Consider the following 16,868-nt stretch of genomic DNA (forward strand, 5'->3'; position numbering starts at 1 on the left):
CTGTAATGAAAAAAATTCCCCCATGGGGGATCAATAAAGTTTATCTTTATCTAACAAAAAGTTTAAAATAAAGTTGTTGTTTTTTTCCCAAAAGGAATGTTGCTGATGTTTATTTAGCATAATGTTTTCTGTTTGACATTGTCTGCTGACACTTTTTGAGCAGCACCCACTTTCATTGAAAACAACAGCCCTCCACCCCCATATAGGTAGTCTATGTGAAAGACAAAGAAAAAAACAAGATAGTGATTTAATTCATGACTTTGTATTCTATCAAGACGCAGGAGAAAGTTATCTCAAGCAAATACACTTTAACTACGTGAGGACAAACACCAGCTTGTGATGTTAACTTCGATCCTAAAGGAGTAGTCTAAAGTTTTTTTGTTCCCCCCCCCCCCCCCCCCCCCCAAGAGTGGGGGATGGTCGGTGCACGTTTTTAGGCTACATCACGTAGGCGATGTTGTAAATCTGGAGTCAGAGGAGCTGATCTTGTTCTACAGCTCTACAAGTCTCTGGTATCAGCTTTCTATCATTAATGGCTTCATATCATAAGAAGCACTCAAACTATTGTGCAGCTGATCGACCACCTCCTTACTTCTGTCTCAGAAAACAAACTGAAGCAAGCCGAGATAAATTAGGAACTCTGTGTGAAGCAGTTAACACATGGAGCCTAAATATGCCTAAATAAATAAACATTATTAATACAATGAAATAAGTAATAAGTCATTTTATGGGCTACGAGATAATCCTAATAATCCTTATTAGGTTTAATAAAAAAAGGAGGTGAATAATGTGTAGGTCTACTCAGCATCTAAGGTTTCCGACCATTCCACGGAAAAGCACGAGTCCTACGTGAGATACGTGTCAGTGCGTGCTGCAGAAATGAATGCATCTTTCTCAGCTATTTCGTCATGTCATTGATTTTCAATAAACTAAAGGGGGTGTGTCGTTCTTATTGTTTCATTGAGTTTTGGAGACGAGCGTTGATTGGCCAGAATGATGCGCCGTTTAATTTAATATTTGACGGTCAAACCACTTTTGTAAAACATCAAACTGCGAAGGCTACACAAGTTCGGTTGGGGGGAGGGGGGGGGGGGTGGTGGTCTGTGAAAGGGGCCTGGTCTATTGACTCATCAAAAGGGGCCCAAAAATGTTACCAGGCAGGGTAGAGAGCTGGAGAACGTGAGCTGAAGCGTCATTGGTTGAAATATAGAGTGGGCGGGACATTCTAGCTTGGGGTATTTAACGCTTTGTTCCATTGTTACAGAGTGTGTTTTCCAGCTGGTCTGGCTCTGAGGCGGGGAAGCTGGACTCTCTGTCCGAGGACAACATTGCACTTTTTTTTTATTTTTTTTATTTTTTTTAAAAACAATAGGACCTTTTTTGTTTGTTCGTGAATATGTCTTTTTCTTGCAACCAGTCTTTGGATGGAAGCTTTCCTCCTTCTCCAGCGGAGGGCCGGGGTTCAAATCGGCTGTCCTGGGGCAGTCTGCTGCAGAAGCTGACTGAGCTGAAAGGGATCAACCAGAGGGTCAGAGAGGATCAGCAGTGCTGCAGGAGTGAAACTGGTGAGTTCTGCCGGCTTTTGTCTGAGGAGGCTCTTTGTTTGTTTGCTCCAAGAAGTTTTTTTTTCTTCCTTTAATTAACCCTAAATCTGAATTCTTTGTTTCAGGTTCTGTAGCAGACATGTCCCTGTCGGAATCAGACAGCAGCTTCCTCTGTTACCCTCTGGAAGAGACTTTGGCTGCAGAGGTTGTTGCAACTATCACCCAAAGTCTCACAGAGGCGTCACACATCCTCTGCTGCTCCAAACTCATCCTCCCCGATTGTCTTCTGCACTATGTCCGTCAAGAGCTGCTCCATTTGGCTGTCAGCGAGCCCTGCGGCCTCAGGGGAGCTCTCATAGACCTGTGTGTGGACCGAGGGGACCAGGACCCTCTATGCACTGTGGACCAAATAGCCGTGGACGCCACCCTGGTTCCGACTTTTCATGTGACCCTGGTGCTGAGGCCGGAGTCCAGTGGGCTGTGGCCAAAGGTGCAGAGTCTCTTCAAAGGGAGCAAGTCACCCATCGCAAGGCACCAAGAGAGTCTGAGGCTGAGTACGAGCTTCAGGGCGATCAAGAGGAAACTTTACAGTTCGGGGGAGCTGCTGATAGAGGAGTGCTGCTGACCGGTCGCTCAGTCTCCGATAAACTGGACTGGAAGTCATGAAAGGAGGCTGCAGAGTAAAGCATTGTGTGCTATCCCATGGCTCCAACATGCAGTAAATGGCACTATATCAACATGGTCCTGAAATACAACGTTATCTCTCTTTGTTGGTATATGTTGGTGTAATTTGAGGTTTATGGAAACCAAGTAAGCCTATGTTTCATGGCAGCTGCTCACCTGGTCGCAGGTGACTCAACAGTGAGGACTCATGTTTAAAAGTGGGTCCGTTGACTTCCTATGAATGTAAAATCATACCCAGAAGGGAATGACTTAAGTATTTGATAGTCAAATATCACCTAAAACTTACATGTTTTTGTATCTTCAACGACTTCATGGACATGAACAAATAAATTATTTTTTATCACATGGTGGTAGTGTCTTCTTATTTACAGCAATCCAGACTTGGTTGATTTTAAGTTGAACCCTTGGTTGTCTTGTCGTTAACTGTATGTGCTACACTACAGTAAATCAAATACAAGTTCAGGTGTGGGTAAGTAAAAGCACGGTAACAACTTCTACGTCTCGTATAGGCTACTTTATTGTCTGTAGCAAAGCAGGGACTACACAGACCGAACAACACCGATACCTCACGTCACTTAAAGCAATATCACTCCGCCAGCCGTCACCATGAGCAACCTTAAAGGCGAAGTGCATCATATCAAACAGTTTCTCTTGCAATTGTATGCAAAGTACAATATGTTGAAAATAAATGAAATTAGCCTTAAATCAAATAACGTTTATCATCTCAACCTGAGAAAAATAAAGATCTATGAAACAAAACTTGTAACTTAAATAAATCTCATCTCCATCTCAGAGGTGTGGCTATAGGCATTATAAAAAAAAAAGCCAGTGTGCCTACAAAAACTGAAATATCTCAAAACTTATATATGGACTGCAAAAGGATATTGTACATAAATTAAAAAGCAGGTACATTTTAGTTTAAGAATTTAAGAAACTTGTTGACGCAAATAGTCTTGAAATATGTTTTAGATATTTATTTCCCTCTCAGGAGGAGTTGTAGTCCCTTAATCTCATTTTAACTCTTCATCACCTCAAAATTTGTCCAATAATGAAATGCTAAACTCCCTCGTTGATAGTTCCTCTCCCCAGAAAAGTCCCCAGAACTGTTTGGTTTGAAAACACCTCTACATTAACCTCCATAGTTTTTGTTTATATAGCAATTTCAGATTAAAAAAAAAGAAGAAACTTTCACAGTCAATCACAGGACATATTTAATTCAAAGAAACTTTCATACAATTTTAGCATGTTAATTTAATAAATATGGTTTACTTTTATTTTGTGCAATGATTTCATTACCTATGTTCCAACAGGCTACAAGCAAATCCACATAATAACGTTATATTAAATGATATTAACTTCAAGAAACCCTGCACTGTTAAAAGTCAAATGAATATTTACAGTGGTAAGAAATATAAAAATTACACACTTTTCCTCGTGAGTGGCTCAGACGTCTTGTCTATGAGAAGGCCATGAGGGTTCTCAAAATGTTAAAAAGGAAAAACAAAAACAGACTGGGACAGAGAAAGCTTATCTTAGCAGCTTCATTTACCATCAAACAGACAACTACGCTCTTACTTTTTTCCCCACTGCGACGCCAGATGGACTCTGGCCATCCTGAAGACACTAGAGTAAGAAAATGTCAGCAGTCAACTCAAAGCTTCTCACAGTTCTACAGGAAGTCAATCTACACGGAGTTTGCAGAGAGGTTCCCTGATGAGTTTGCTGCCCACTGCACGTAAGGCATTTTTGATTCTCTTGGTTTGCTGCGGAAAAATATGCTCCAATTTCAGTGGGCTCCGACCGATTTCTTCTTATTTGATTCAAGTACCGACCAACCTAAAAGAAAAAGAATCGCTGTCAGTTATGCAGCTGTCACTCCTCATATGATCGACTTATAGAGGATAACTATACATGCAGAGGAACCACAACATCTACACAAGCTGTGCATTATCACAATCACATGTACAATGCTTTATCATGGGAACAGCTACAGAGATTGATCATCATGCACCAGTTTCTTTCTTTGATCCCTTCATCACCACACGGTAATGCCGTAGTGTGCGGGGTGAGTTGGTGTATAAAAGTGCTTGCAGGAAACATGTGAGACCCCACTGCTGACTCCCGAAGGTGATCCGGTGTCAGTCCCTGCTTGCAACTGCATATCCACGTGTCAATAAGACAAATATAAATCTGAGCTTACAGTTTTCCTGAATGGATTTCAAATTCAAGGCAGGTTTTTTTTTTTTTAAACCTGAAATCAAATCCTAAAAATTTGGTATTCTTTGGAAAGCTGTCAATTGTAATTATAGCGTCTTTTAACATGCAAAACGCCGAAGTCTGTGCAGGTTATTATATTGTGTGCAATAGTAGGTACAGTGTCTTTTAACTTACCCATTTGTGTGCAAGTGGTTTTCTAGCCGTCCAATATAACTTGAATCTCAGATAGTCTAGAACAGCTGGGAGTCCCCATTCTCTGTGCCCTCTGGTACAACTCGGAGTCTCCAAAGTACCGAGCACGATACAGTAAGCCTTCCTCTAAAGGTAGACGAGGGAAAAAGAAGAGTAGGTCAAGAATTTGATCCTTTGGAAGCTGCTGTAATCAACCACAAAATAATTATTTAATCTCAACCAAGGACAGAAAATTGGCAAGAAAAGTAAAAAATGTTTATCGTTTCTTTCCTAAAACTTTCTGCGTTTTGGTCTTTGTAAAAAAAAAACAAAAAAAAAAACTGTAAGCTGAATATATTTTGCATCTCTGTTCATTTTTCTGACAGCTTTAAGATACTACTTGACAAAAACTGTACAATCAGAATAACATTAATCAAAGAAACTGCTGGCTAATGTAAACTTACTCTGCTGCTTTTCCTTCCAACAGTTGTTTCGGAGATTGGAGATGTAATCTTCTTCTACATTTCTCTCAACAGCCTTTAGGTTCGTCCCGGAATATTCCTCATTGAAACGATCTCCCACATAAAAAGTCACCTTCAGGTGTGATGTATGCCTTTTTTGAATATGTCCGGCTGACCTGATTGTGTGAAGGAGAAATAATAACCTTGAGTGAGACAGATTCTGTGAGGAACTTTTGATGTTGAGACAGTTTGACACATCGTCACTTAAAGTTCTCTGAGTGGTGCAGCACTTACGCGCGGTAGCTAAGGCTGTAGGGGGGCTGGGTGACCATCATCTGGCTAAGGGCGGACACGATGATAAGGATTAAGATTGGCATCAGCTGTACGAACAAAGCCAAACCTCCCTGTCCAGAGAGAAAAATAACACACAGTTTATAACATGTTCAGAAGAAACAATACAGTAAAGTAGCTGGTATCAAATCCATGTGCAATAAAAGTATTATAAACAGGACTTACATCTCTCTGTTGTTCTCGTCTTTCTTGCCTATTATGATGTGCAAAGTGCATTCTTCCGTTTCTGTAAACGTGTACGTTACCTAAACAGAATTTCAGAAAAAGAAAAGATACAGTTCCACTCAGTACTGCTGCGTTCACACTGCAGCCAAAAGTGACATGAATCAGATTTTTTTTTTGCCTCTATCTGACTCTGATTTTTTTATGACATTTTTAACAGCACAAGTCACATGGAATTTGATCTTTTCAAATCTAATTTGGGCCACTTTCATATGTCAATTCCCAGGGGAGTCTAATTCAGGCCACATTTGAAAAACAAAAAAAAAAAAAATCACACCTGAGCAAAAAAACCTCGAATTGAGCATTAAGGCTGGCAGTTTGATCGCAGCCCAAAGACACAAGAAATCAAAGCCCAAGAGTCTGCAGGCCTTCAATCCATTATCTCATACTTAGCCAGAGAGAAGAACGTGTTGATGAAGTGTGTTTGGTTCATTTCAAACAATGTTTGTCAAGCAATTAGTTGTATATGGTAAGACTGACCGATTCTCTCTAAATAGTCTTTACATTATCCAATTATTCAGTGTAACTTGGCATATTCTGTTTGATTATAATCCATCCTGTCTCATTACAATGATTTCATACTCTGAAAATGTGTCTATTAAATTTGAGTTTTATGGCTGTATTGTTACTTTGTTGTTTTTATCTCTGCTCTGTAAGGTGACCTTGAGTGCTCTGAAAGGCGCCCTTTAAATAAAATGTACTATTTTTATTAACCGGTACTTACAACTAACAGAGAGCCGTCTGTATTTCAACACCATTCAACACCAAACTAGCTGGCCATATTCATGTTGCTGTGAATCTCAAAAAGTCTTGTCGATGAATGAAAGATGTAAATGAGAAGTTAATTTCAAGTTCATTCATGTACTTTGTTTCCCCTTTAACAGACATCAACCTTTTTCTGTATGAGGAAAATACTGACAATCAAAAGGTTGATCATCCAGTCAGGCAGCTCTGTCTCGCTTAGTCTGACTGGAGAAAGATCGCTGATAAGGACTGAGTACTGTAAGAGCCAGTGCACTCAAAATACAACGTAATGGCAACAATTAGCTGAATGAATGTTGACCAACTATCTTAGCAATTTAATTAAAGGTTTTATATGCGATTTTTTTGATCAAGCAGATGTCACCCTTGAGCACCAGCATGAAACCAAAACAACTCTTGCTGCATTGTGTTAGCATGGGAATGCTAGCGATCTTTATTATGCTCGTATCTTCACACTGCATGTACATTTACCCGAAATGACCGTTATCTAGAAACGCTTACGTGACATTCAATTAAGCAGTGAGTACAGTATGTTATTCTTCTTTTCTCTAGTCCCTCAATTAAACAACTTTTAGACGCGATGGGATGAGCCGGCCCGATGTAAACAAACTGAAGATAGGACTCGGAAAGCATCGCAGACAGTGGGACTCGGGTGTTACACCCACTGTAGACAGTCATGACTCACTGAGTTATTTTCAGAGGATATACTTGATTTCTATTATATTTAAGTGTGAAAAATCGCATATAAAGCCTTTAACATGGAAAAAACCATGTGAATTAAACGTTAAAGCTCAATACGTGTTCTATCACTCCATGAGCGTAGCATGATGTGTAGTAGAGAGACAACGCTCTGGAACATTTTCATTTAAAAAAAAAGGTATAAGAAATGTGTATACAATGACATTAAACACAAAATATCAGCAGCATAGTGTGTCTTAGGTAAAACTCAGGCTACCTGGAACACAATAAGAAAGCCTGGCTTACTCTAATATTACTGCAGAGGCATGTGAAAATGTTACTCTAAACATGGAAAGCAAAACACTCTAGGGCATGTGCAGCAACAACACCTTGACTGACCCTGTATTCACTGTCATGCCTCTACTTACTTGATGGGAAGCCTCCACCGAAGAACATGTTGAAGAGGTCCTCGGGCGAGATGTCTGCTTCAAAATCACGATGCTGTCTTTGTCTGGTTGGGTGTGTTCTCTCCTCTCCGTACTGGTCATACTGCCTTCGTTTGTCAGTGTTACTCAGCACTGCATACGCATTACCAATAGCTGAAAGGTATTTAAAACAACACACACAAACGTGTAGTTACTCACAGTTTACATTGACAAGTTCTCCATGGAACCATGCTGAGGAAAATTAGGTTATTGATTTACCTTTGAATGCCTCTGTGGCTCCCGGTGCATGATTTTTATCTGGGTGAAACTTCAGCGCCAGTTTTCTGTAAGCCTTTTTAAGATCCTCCTCAGAAGCTGTCTTTTCAACTCCCAGAATTTGATAATAATCTTTACAGCTTTTAATCCTGCGATTTAAAAACATATAAAGGTATAAACACAATACTCAAAAACATGCAGTTACATCTTCTAATGTATTACATCAAATACATCAGCCAAGATTAAAGATACACCTGTCAATGACACAGAGCGAGCTGCAATGAGAAAAACATACAATAATTCTGAGATTATACCTAAATAAGTAAAGTTATTTATATAGCATCTTTTAAAAGCAGACGCCACAAGGTGCTTCACGATAATATAATAACAGTCAATCTGTGCAAAGCATTTCTAAGAATTTAACAGTGAAGGGTGAGCCAATATTAAAAAATACATGCATTTGGTGGTTCTATGGGCTCCTGTCATTGCTGTCGAGTTTACATAATCTCAATTTACTTAAAAGAAAACATTATGTATATTTCTTTTGGTTTATTTTGGACGTGTCAGTAGACATATTCATAGAATGTATGTGAAAGGTTAACAATTGCTTGTGTGTTTATGGACAGATATATCTGATGTCTGCTTTTAAGTTTTTCCCTCTACTTGTCAAGAGCCTCCTCTTTGTGCGGATGAAGATGTTGCCATGAGTTTTATTTATTTTTTTATATGTTTGCCGAACTGTAAATAATTCTTGTAAAATGATTACCATGTTTCACCAACTGAGATATGTAAATATAAATGTGTAAAATATTGAATACAATAAATGTTTGAGTAAAAAATGTAAAAAAAAAAAAAATAGATGAATTTGAATGTCTTCTGTGTAATCTGGCCTTGGTTTTTTTTGCACTAAATAAACAATAATGAGGGTATTCTAACACCTCATCAGTTCTAAATACCTTCAATAATTGTATACTTATAACCCTGAACTCAACTGTATTAATCAGATTGAGATTTCGTTTTTTTTTTAATCATAAAAAGGCACAACATGTTTTACTACAACTGATTGACATGAATAGTCTGTACTTCAAGCTTTCCATCACACACAGAATATCTTCTTCGTGAACATGTCACCTACCTAAAATTCATTTTTATATTCTACTAGATAAAACCAGATAGCGTTATATTACTGACAGATAACAGTAATATTTCCAGCTCTGAGTTTTGTCCACGCTCATATTAATTGAAAAGGACAGATCAGTAGCTGTAGCTCAGTTGGTATCGAGATTTTTAAACGCAGTCTTAAAACTCATTTATTCAGTCTGGCTTTTATATAGTGTTTTATATCAATTCAAATCTTAACATTACTGTATTGTCTTTTTATCCTACTACAATGTTAAATATTTTCCTCTTATGTATTTATTTTAATATCTTGTTGCTTTTATGTGTCGTATTTTATTGTATTTTATTTTTATACATATTTTTTAAATTCTTACTGGTGTGCATTAGTCTCTCAATGATTTTATGAACTACTTTTTTGTCAATAACTTTTCTGCACTATTGTTAAGCACTTCAAACTGCAATTTAATTTGTCTGAAGGTGCTATATAAATAAAGTTTGATTGATTGATTGATAGAGTCGTCGCCTCCGAACCAGAAGGTTGAGGGTTCGGTCCACAGCTGAGCAACATGTCCGATGTGTCCTTGGGCAAGACACTTAACCATGCATTGCTCCCGCACTCTCTGATGTACGTCACTTTGGATAAAAGCTAAGTGAATTGTAACACTGCAACACGGTAACAATGAAACATTGAAACGTTGTAACATTGAAATGTTGTAACATTGTCACACTGTAACATTGAAACATTGTAACACTGTCACATTGTAACACTGTCACATTGAAACATTGTAACACTGTCACATTGAAACATTGCAACACTGTCACATAGAAACATTGTAACACTGTCACATAGAAACATTGTAACACTGTCACATAGTAACATTGAAACACTGTCACATTGTAACACTGTCACATTGTAACATTGTCACATTGTAACAGTGTAACACTGTAAAATTGAAACATTGTAACACTGTAACATTGAAACATTGTCACATTGTAACAGTGTAACATTGAAACAGTGTAACACTGTCACATTGTAACACTGTCACATTGAAACATTGTCACATTGTAACATTGTAACACTGTAACATTAAAACATTGTCACATTGTAACATTGAAACATTGTCACATTGTAACACTGTAACATTGAAACACTGTAACACTGTAACATTGTCACATTGAAACACTGTAACATTGAAACACTGTCACATTGTAACACTGAAACATTGTAACATTGAAACACTGTAACATTGAAACACCGTAACATTGTCACACTGTAACATTGTCACACTGTAACATTGTAACATTGAAACACTGTAACATTGAAACACCGTAACATTGTCACACTGTAACATTGTAACATTGTAACATTGAAACACTGTAACATTGAAACACTGTCACATTGTAACACTGAAACATTGTAACATTGAAACACCGTAACATTGTCACACTGTAACATTGTCACACTGTAACATTGTAACATTGAAACACTGTAACATTGAAACACCGTAACATTGTCACACTGTAACATTGTAACATTGTAACATTGTAACATTGAAACATTGTAACATTGAAACACTGTAACATTGAAACACCGTAACATTGTCACACTGTAACATTGTCACACTGTAACATTGTAACATTGTCACACTGAAACATTGTAACATTGTCACACTGTAACATTGTAACATTGTCACACTGAAACATTGTAACATTGTAACACTGTAACATTGTAACATTGTCACACTGTAACATTGTAACATTGAAACACTGTAACATTGAAACACTGTCACATTGTAACACTGAAACACTAACACTGTAACATTGTCACACTGTAACATTGTCACACTGTAACACTCTCATGCACACTGACTTTCTGACTGCCTCCATCTGCTCTGCGGTGTATGGTTTGGCTGAGTCTGTGGCCCCCTGAGCGGACCCATCAGCCCCCTCTGCCTGGCCGCGGTGCCTCATAGTGGGTCCTTCTCCGTTCACATGACTGCCATTCTCTTCTGGAGGTTTTCCATTCTGCGCTAAGGAGTCCAACACGTCTGTAATGGAAGAGTGAAGGCATTCAAATTACGAGCATGCTAGCTGGTTAGCAGTGTAGCTGCTAACGAACACGGCAACGAAGTAAAAGTAAATCAAGATTAAGTAAGCCCCATTTATAGACAGCAATTCATCAAATACATGACAGAAATTGCGAGTGGAGGGGGGGGGGGCGGCTAAAAAACTACAAATACCAGTGTCGGTTGGGGGCAGCTGGTGTAACGTTAAGTCGGTAATGCTAACGTTAGCTGATTCGGTTTCACAACGATCGTCCTTATCTGACATATAATCATCGAAACAGACGTTTATTCGACGTACTTTGAGCCTGAGTTGTCGGAAAGAGACGCTGTGCCTTCTCCAGAAATTTCCTAGCTTTGTCCGGCTGATTGTTGTTTACTGCAATTAGGGCTATTTTAATGCAACGCTCCGCTTCGTCCTTGTTTGAGTCCATCGCGACACAGCGGAAATGTTTACTTGCCCCAAGACGCGCCGTGATGACGTAGTGTATGGAACGCAGAGCGTGCCGTAATTCACGTCCACTTTGGTTAGGGGCTGTCAAACGATTCATTTTTTAAATCATGATTAATTTATTTCAATAGTTAACTGAGGATAATCTTGCTACTCCAGTGTGGTCTGAAACCATGACTTAGATGCAAGAGATGGATCCAAGTTGCTTATCCTGTGAAATACAGGGTTTATTATTGTTTTATGAAAGAGTAACAGTAGTGCACATTATTAAATATGCAGGAGTTCATGTACAAAATGACTCACCGATTTTCAATGATCTACGGCATGTGGACTTTTCAGGAGCTCCAGGTGCAGTTTTGTCCGTTTGGTCCTTTATGCGTGACACTATTGTTTTCCACGATAACTGGTCACAACATGCCAATTTGAGGACAACCCTTAACTCAAGTCTACAATTCTACAATTCACTTAGCAGATGCTTTTATCTAAAGTGACGTACATCAGAGAGTAAGTAAAACACAAGCAAGGATCTAGAAAAAAGGGGAACAATGTCAGTAAGAGCAAACGATCAGCTTTGAGTCCGATTGGACACACAGGTGCTGACAGGAAGTGACCAGAGGCAAAGCACTACATTGACAGCAGTTCTTGAAAGCTCTAATCAGTATAGAAACTATTTTATAAGTCATCATTATCAAACAAAAACAATCGTCACAACCATCATCATCATCAATAATATGGAGACCATCATCATTAAGTTAGTAGGTATTCATGAAAGAGCTGGGTCTTTAGCTTTTTCTTAAAGGTGCAGAGGGACTCTCTCATATGTAGGAGTTCATGCACAAAATGACTCATCGATTTTTCAATGATCTACAGTTAATGCGACAGCATGTGGACTTTTGAGGAGCTCCAGGTGCAGTTTTGTCCGTTTGGCCCTTTATGCGTGAAAGTATTGTTTTCCACGATAACTGGTCACAACATGCCAATTTGAGGACAATCCTTAACTCAAGTCTTCCACAATGCCTGCAGTCAGTTGCCACCCATTGCAAGGGCTGTAATAACCGTCTTCGATTTTGTTTTAGTCACAGGTCTGTTGTGATTGGCACACTCCAAAATAGTGCTCTATTAGCCTTAGTGATGCAGCCACCTGCTGACATCAGTCTGATTAGCTGCAGGTTAGCTTAGGTGGAAGCACAAGTGTAAAGAAATTTTGTGGTAATTTAATTCTGTTGGACACAGGGTGCATATTACATTTGACTTAAAAAATTAGATGTTAGGGAGTTTTTTTTCTTTGAAAGAGCACAGCAGTGTCACTTGTTTCTATTACTATGGTGGCAGGAAAATGCTACAACAGCCTGCCTTCCTGTGCGCTAAAGGGACAATATAGCATGTGATTAATGACAATAACAAAATAATGCATTAATTTAAGACCTCAATCACATCATGATAAACGTTATTGTGTGGCCACTATAGCCTCTGTATATGGGGTGCACTCACTCTCTAATCACTGAGCTAAACCTGCATCCCACAACAACTATTAATAAAAGGCTTTTTCAAAGAAGAGAGATGCATTATACCTCAATACATATAATTATGTGCAGAAAAAAAATCACATATTTTAAAGGCATATAACAGAGTTATCAGTAGTTATCAAAATTAGAGTTCTCTTCACGCAATGTTGTGTTTCAAGGTTTCAAGTAAATTGTAGAAAGTCAAGATACGACTAATTGTACTCTTGGCTTTCCATACAGAGACTGTAGTGGTCTCGCAAATAACACGTCATAAAAGTTGTAACGGTGCTTCGACATGCACTTCAATCCTCATGCAAGCACAACTGGCAGAAACTTGAACCACGGATCAGTCACTAAAATAATTTCTCAGTAGGGAGCATTGTGAAACACCCCAAAAACTGTTCTAACATTTCCTCATCGCACTGGACTGCAAGAATCTGAGGCATCCAAATAATGTCTGTTAATGACCTGTGGAGGGCAGCAATACACCATGGCTGCGTTTAGTCTACCGGAAATCTGAAAGACGAAGAAGAAGACCACATGCACTTCAGTAACTGTCAGAAGAAACCAGGAATCACATTTTTTAATATCATTGTTTTATATTAGTGGTAGCTTATATACTTTTGTTTAGTTTACTAAAAACTGTCTGAAGGTCGGAAATGGCTTCAGCAATAACATGCTGCAGGTCAGTCGTATTTGTCAAACGCAAAACTCTTTATTTCTACAGGCAAAATAGTAAGTTTCTTTCCACTATTGGTACTGTTCCAGCTGGCCAGAGGAACCGACCATCAAAGAAACAGCTGAGGAAACCTACCTGCCCCGAGGATCTGTCCTGGGAGGAAAGGCTGGCTGATGTTGTCACCCCTCTATGGAGACTTAGTTATGATGAGCAACTTGAAGTCAAGCAAAAGCACCAGGAAAGGATTCTGTCTCAGCTCTGCGGTTATCTTTCAGGTGACTTCACAACACAGTCCTCATCACCTGTCAGAAGTAAACTCAGCTTCCCTGTCCTGTCTGTACTTCCATCACCAGTGAGGGACGGTTACCGCAACAAGTCAACATTTTCCGTCAACAGAGGAGTGGATGGAAACCCCAGAACTGTTGGATTTTATGTGGGCACAGGCAGAGGGAGAAACATCGTCTGCATCAATGGAGACCACCTGCTCAACATGCCGGAGAAGCACAAACTAGTTGCCAGATGCTACCAGGACTTTATCCGCCTCTCTCCCCTGGAGCCCTGCCTGCTGTTCCACACCGGGGGCCACTGGAGAGAGGTCACAGTGAGGACCAACACAGAGGGCCACACCATGGCTATAGTGTATTTTCATCCACAGTTGCTCACCCCGGAAGAGTTAGCACACCACAAGGCTGAGCTGGTGGATTACTTCACCCGGGGGCCTGGATCAGTTTGCCAGTTGGACTCGTTGTTATTCCAGGAGAGCGAAATGACTCGCTGCACTCACGAGGAGTCTCCTTACCAGCTCCTCTACGGTCAGCCGCACATATATGAGGAGGTAATATACATTACTATCTATACTGTCACTCTCTGGATTGTCTTTAGTGAGTTTTGTCGATCTCTTTTCATCTCACTGTCTATGTGTCACACTCTCTATTTATAACCAGTGTGTCTCTCCGTCCTTCTCACTCTTTCTGACTCTCCTTTTCTTTGCCAAGCCGGTCTAATAGATGATGCTCGTCCACCAATGAGTCTGGTTCTGCTTGAGGTTTCCGCCTGTTAAAAGAAAGCTTTTCTTTGCCTCTATTGCCAAGTGTTTGCTCATGGCGAATTAATCTATTGTATTAGTGGCTCTAAATAATATTCCAAAGAGTCTAGAACCGCTCTATATATAGAGTTGAACAGCAAATGTAATCATTTCTTTAAAATTTTGATTATAGGGGCCATATTGCAAACTTGTTAGGCCTGTTGTATAAAACATGAAGAACAGTTAGACATTGAAACTGTGAGTTAAAGGCAATATAAACTCTTTGATATATGTTACTTTTTGCACTTCATATCTTCATTGCAATATTCAACAATGATGTTGCATATATTTTTCACATTGTGCATACTTAATGTGGGTTGTTTTGTGGTTTGGCATTATATAAAAATAACTGACAACTGTGAGGCAACAGAGCTAACAACTGCACCACCGTGCAGCCTTAAATGCCTTATGCAGTTTAATAAAAAAGTTTTACAGCACCTGTTGAACTTTGAATCTAAATGTAAGTTATTTCCCTTTCATATTGAATATATGATTGACAGAGAAGAGGGGATAACACAAAGTCCATACATTACTATAGTATTTTTTAAGTGCTGCTCTTATGTCTTGTTGTCATTCACAGGTGCTGGGCTTCAAGTTCCGCATCTCTGCTGATGCTTTTTTCCAGGTGAACCAGGCAGCAGCTGAGGTGCTGTATCGTACAGTGAGAGACCTGTGCCTTCCAAACCACAAGAACGTTGGAGGAAGAGCTACCGTTGGTGGTACCCTCCTGGATGTGTGCTGTGGGACAGGTGCCATCGGTATCACTATGTCTCACAGAGTGGACCGAATAATCGGCATAGAGCTCATAGAGCAGGCGGTGGAAGATGCGAGACACAATGCCGTTCTCAATAATGCACTGAACTGTGAGTTCATCCCTGGAAAGGCAGAGGTGGTGCTTCCTGGTTCTGTGTCTCAGTTGAGCTCTGTAGGTGGAGAACTTGTTGCAGCTGTGGTGAATCCTTCTCGAGCTGGCCTGCACCACAGAGTGGTCCGAGCGTTACGAAACCAGCCGGCCATCCGCAAGCTGGTCTTTGTTTCCTGTAAACCTGACGGAGAGGCTATGAGGAACTTCAGGGAGCTCTGTTGTGCTCCTGACCCACAGAAGAAACTCACAGGAGAAGCCTTTTCTCCAACTCTGGCTGTGCCCGTGGACATGTTCCCACACACTCCCCATTGTGAACTGGTGCTACTTTTTGAGAGGTAGCCAAACGTTTTGATTCAGAAGTGAGCCTCAACTTATCAGTTACAACTCTGGCTACTTTAGAAAGGGAATTGAACCACAATGATCTGTATGATATATGATTATGAAAAATATGTAAACACAAAGGTATTCCACCTGAGGTTTACCCATAGAGTTAATTTATTTATTTAATTTGACTTCTAGGATTAATGGTTGGACTGCAAAAAAATAATCCTATAAACAACTATTCAAAAATGTTCTTCTGGATTAATAAAGTTCTGTTTTATCTTAACTTTTATTGTCTTTTTCTTACTTTATGATAACCTGACTTTTTACGTATGAAAAAACAGAAAATCGATGCCCAAGTTGTTTTTTTTGTCTGGCAGACTGTCTAAATTATGTGTACAATTACAAACGATAGGAATCATAAAAAAAGGACCAGTCGCTAGAGCTGAAAAATTTGTACCAGAAAACGTAGCTGATTATTTATTTTCTGCTGATCAGCGAAGTCTGTTTGCATTTACTGATTTTGCTAGATTACTGGGTCCTTTGCTCTCCAGTTTATTTAGATGAAATACACCACAATAATTCGATAGGTTCATTGAGTTTGTTGAACTCCCTTAATACCCCAAACATGATGCTAATAATTAACTAGAGGGCCTCTAAACTTCCCTGACCTCTCTTAATATTTACAGTCTATGCTCTGAACATAGCAGTGACATGTCTGTCTGCTGCTTTGACAGAATGGGCTTAACACCTCCTTTTAATGTGAGAAATGTATTCATGTGATTATTTGCATATTGTCCATTCCATACCTTGCCCCTTGCAGAGGTACTACAACTCAAAAGCTTACAATTCGCGACAATATTTTTAGCCTGGAATCAACCAATTGTAGCCGTCACCCCTGCAGTAGCAATACTCGTACAGTAGATGGCGCAATTAAAACATATATTTAACTTCTAGAAAACATCTGATTCATTCCAGTTTACTAAAGGC

General features: G+C 39.4%; 3 protein-coding genes across 3 annotated transcripts; 2 read left to right on the forward strand and 1 right to left on the reverse strand.

The window, feature by feature from the left end:
* The first annotated feature begins 1,266 nt into the window (after window positions 1-1,266).
* Window positions 1,267-2,571, forward strand: LOC109981949 (DNA damage-inducible transcript 4 protein-like). The gene is made up of 2 exons (XM_065959500.1): window positions 1,267-1,565; window positions 1,670-2,571. Exons 1-2 carry the CDS (start codon window positions 1,397-1,399, stop codon window positions 2,167-2,169), a joined length of 669 nt encoding a protein of 222 aa, XP_065815572.1. The 5' UTR covers window positions 1,267-1,396; the 3' UTR covers window positions 2,170-2,571.
* An 843-nt stretch (window positions 2,572-3,414) lies between these two features.
* On the reverse strand, window positions 3,415-11,434 carry dnajb12a (DnaJ heat shock protein family (Hsp40) member B12a). The gene is made up of 9 exons (XM_020630965.3): window positions 11,275-11,434; window positions 10,781-10,958; window positions 7,795-7,940; window positions 7,519-7,689; window positions 5,594-5,673; window positions 5,372-5,481; window positions 5,081-5,253; window positions 4,620-4,763; window positions 3,415-4,064 (listed from the first exon to the last, which is right to left on the reverse strand). The coding sequence occupies exons 1-8, from the start codon at window positions 11,405-11,407 to the stop codon at window positions 4,642-4,644; spliced, it is 1,113 nt and encodes a 370-aa protein (XP_020486621.2). The 5' UTR covers window positions 11,408-11,434; the 3' UTR covers window positions 3,415-4,064; window positions 4,620-4,641.
* A 1,815-nt stretch (window positions 11,435-13,249) lies between these two features.
* trmt2b (tRNA methyltransferase 2 homolog B) lies at window positions 13,250-16,164 on the forward strand. The gene is made up of 2 exons (XM_020630950.3): window positions 13,250-14,443; window positions 15,273-16,164. Exons 1-2 carry the CDS (start codon window positions 13,589-13,591, stop codon window positions 15,894-15,896), a joined length of 1,479 nt encoding a protein of 492 aa, XP_020486606.1. The 5' UTR covers window positions 13,250-13,588; the 3' UTR covers window positions 15,897-16,164.
* The last annotated feature ends 704 nt before the right edge of the window (window positions 16,165-16,868 follow it).

The sequence above is a fragment of the Labrus bergylta genome, chromosome 10 (assembly GCF_963930695.1).
Source record: "Labrus bergylta chromosome 10, fLabBer1.1, whole genome shotgun sequence".
Taxonomy (NCBI): domain Eukaryota; kingdom Metazoa; phylum Chordata; class Actinopteri; order Labriformes; family Labridae; genus Labrus; species Labrus bergylta.

What these genes read in the sequence shown, in the direction of transcription:
- LOC109981949 (XM_065959500.1), top strand. Translation starts at nt 1,397, where the DNA reads ATGTCTTTTTCTTGCAACCAGTCTTTGGATGGAAGCTTTCCTCCTTCT. An exon ending in GTGCTGCAGGAGTGAAACTG is followed by an intron (nt 1,566 to 1,669) that starts GTGAGTTCTGCC and finishes TCTTTGTTTCAG; the next exon opens with GTTCTGTAGCAGACATGTCC.
- dnajb12a (XM_020630965.3), bottom strand. Translation starts at nt 11,407, where the DNA reads ATGGACTCAAACAAGGACGAAGCGGAGCGTTGCATTAAAATAGCCCTA. An exon ending in GACGAGAACAACAGAGAGAT is followed by an intron (nt 5,482 to 5,593) that starts GTAAGTCCTGTT and finishes CTCTCTGGACAG; the next exon opens with GGAGGTTTGGCTTTGTTCGT. An exon ending in TTGGAAGGAAAAGCAGCAGA is followed by an intron (nt 4,764 to 5,080) that starts GTAAGTTTACAT and finishes GTCTACCTTTAG; the next exon opens with AGGAAGGCTTACTGTATCGT.
- trmt2b (XM_020630950.3), top strand. Translation starts at nt 13,589, where the DNA reads ATGGCTTCAGCAATAACATGCTGCAGGTCAGTCGTATTTGTCAAACGC. An exon ending in AGCCGCACATATATGAGGAG is followed by an intron (nt 14,444 to 15,272) that starts GTAATATACATT and finishes TGTCATTCACAG; the next exon opens with GTGCTGGGCTTCAAGTTCCG.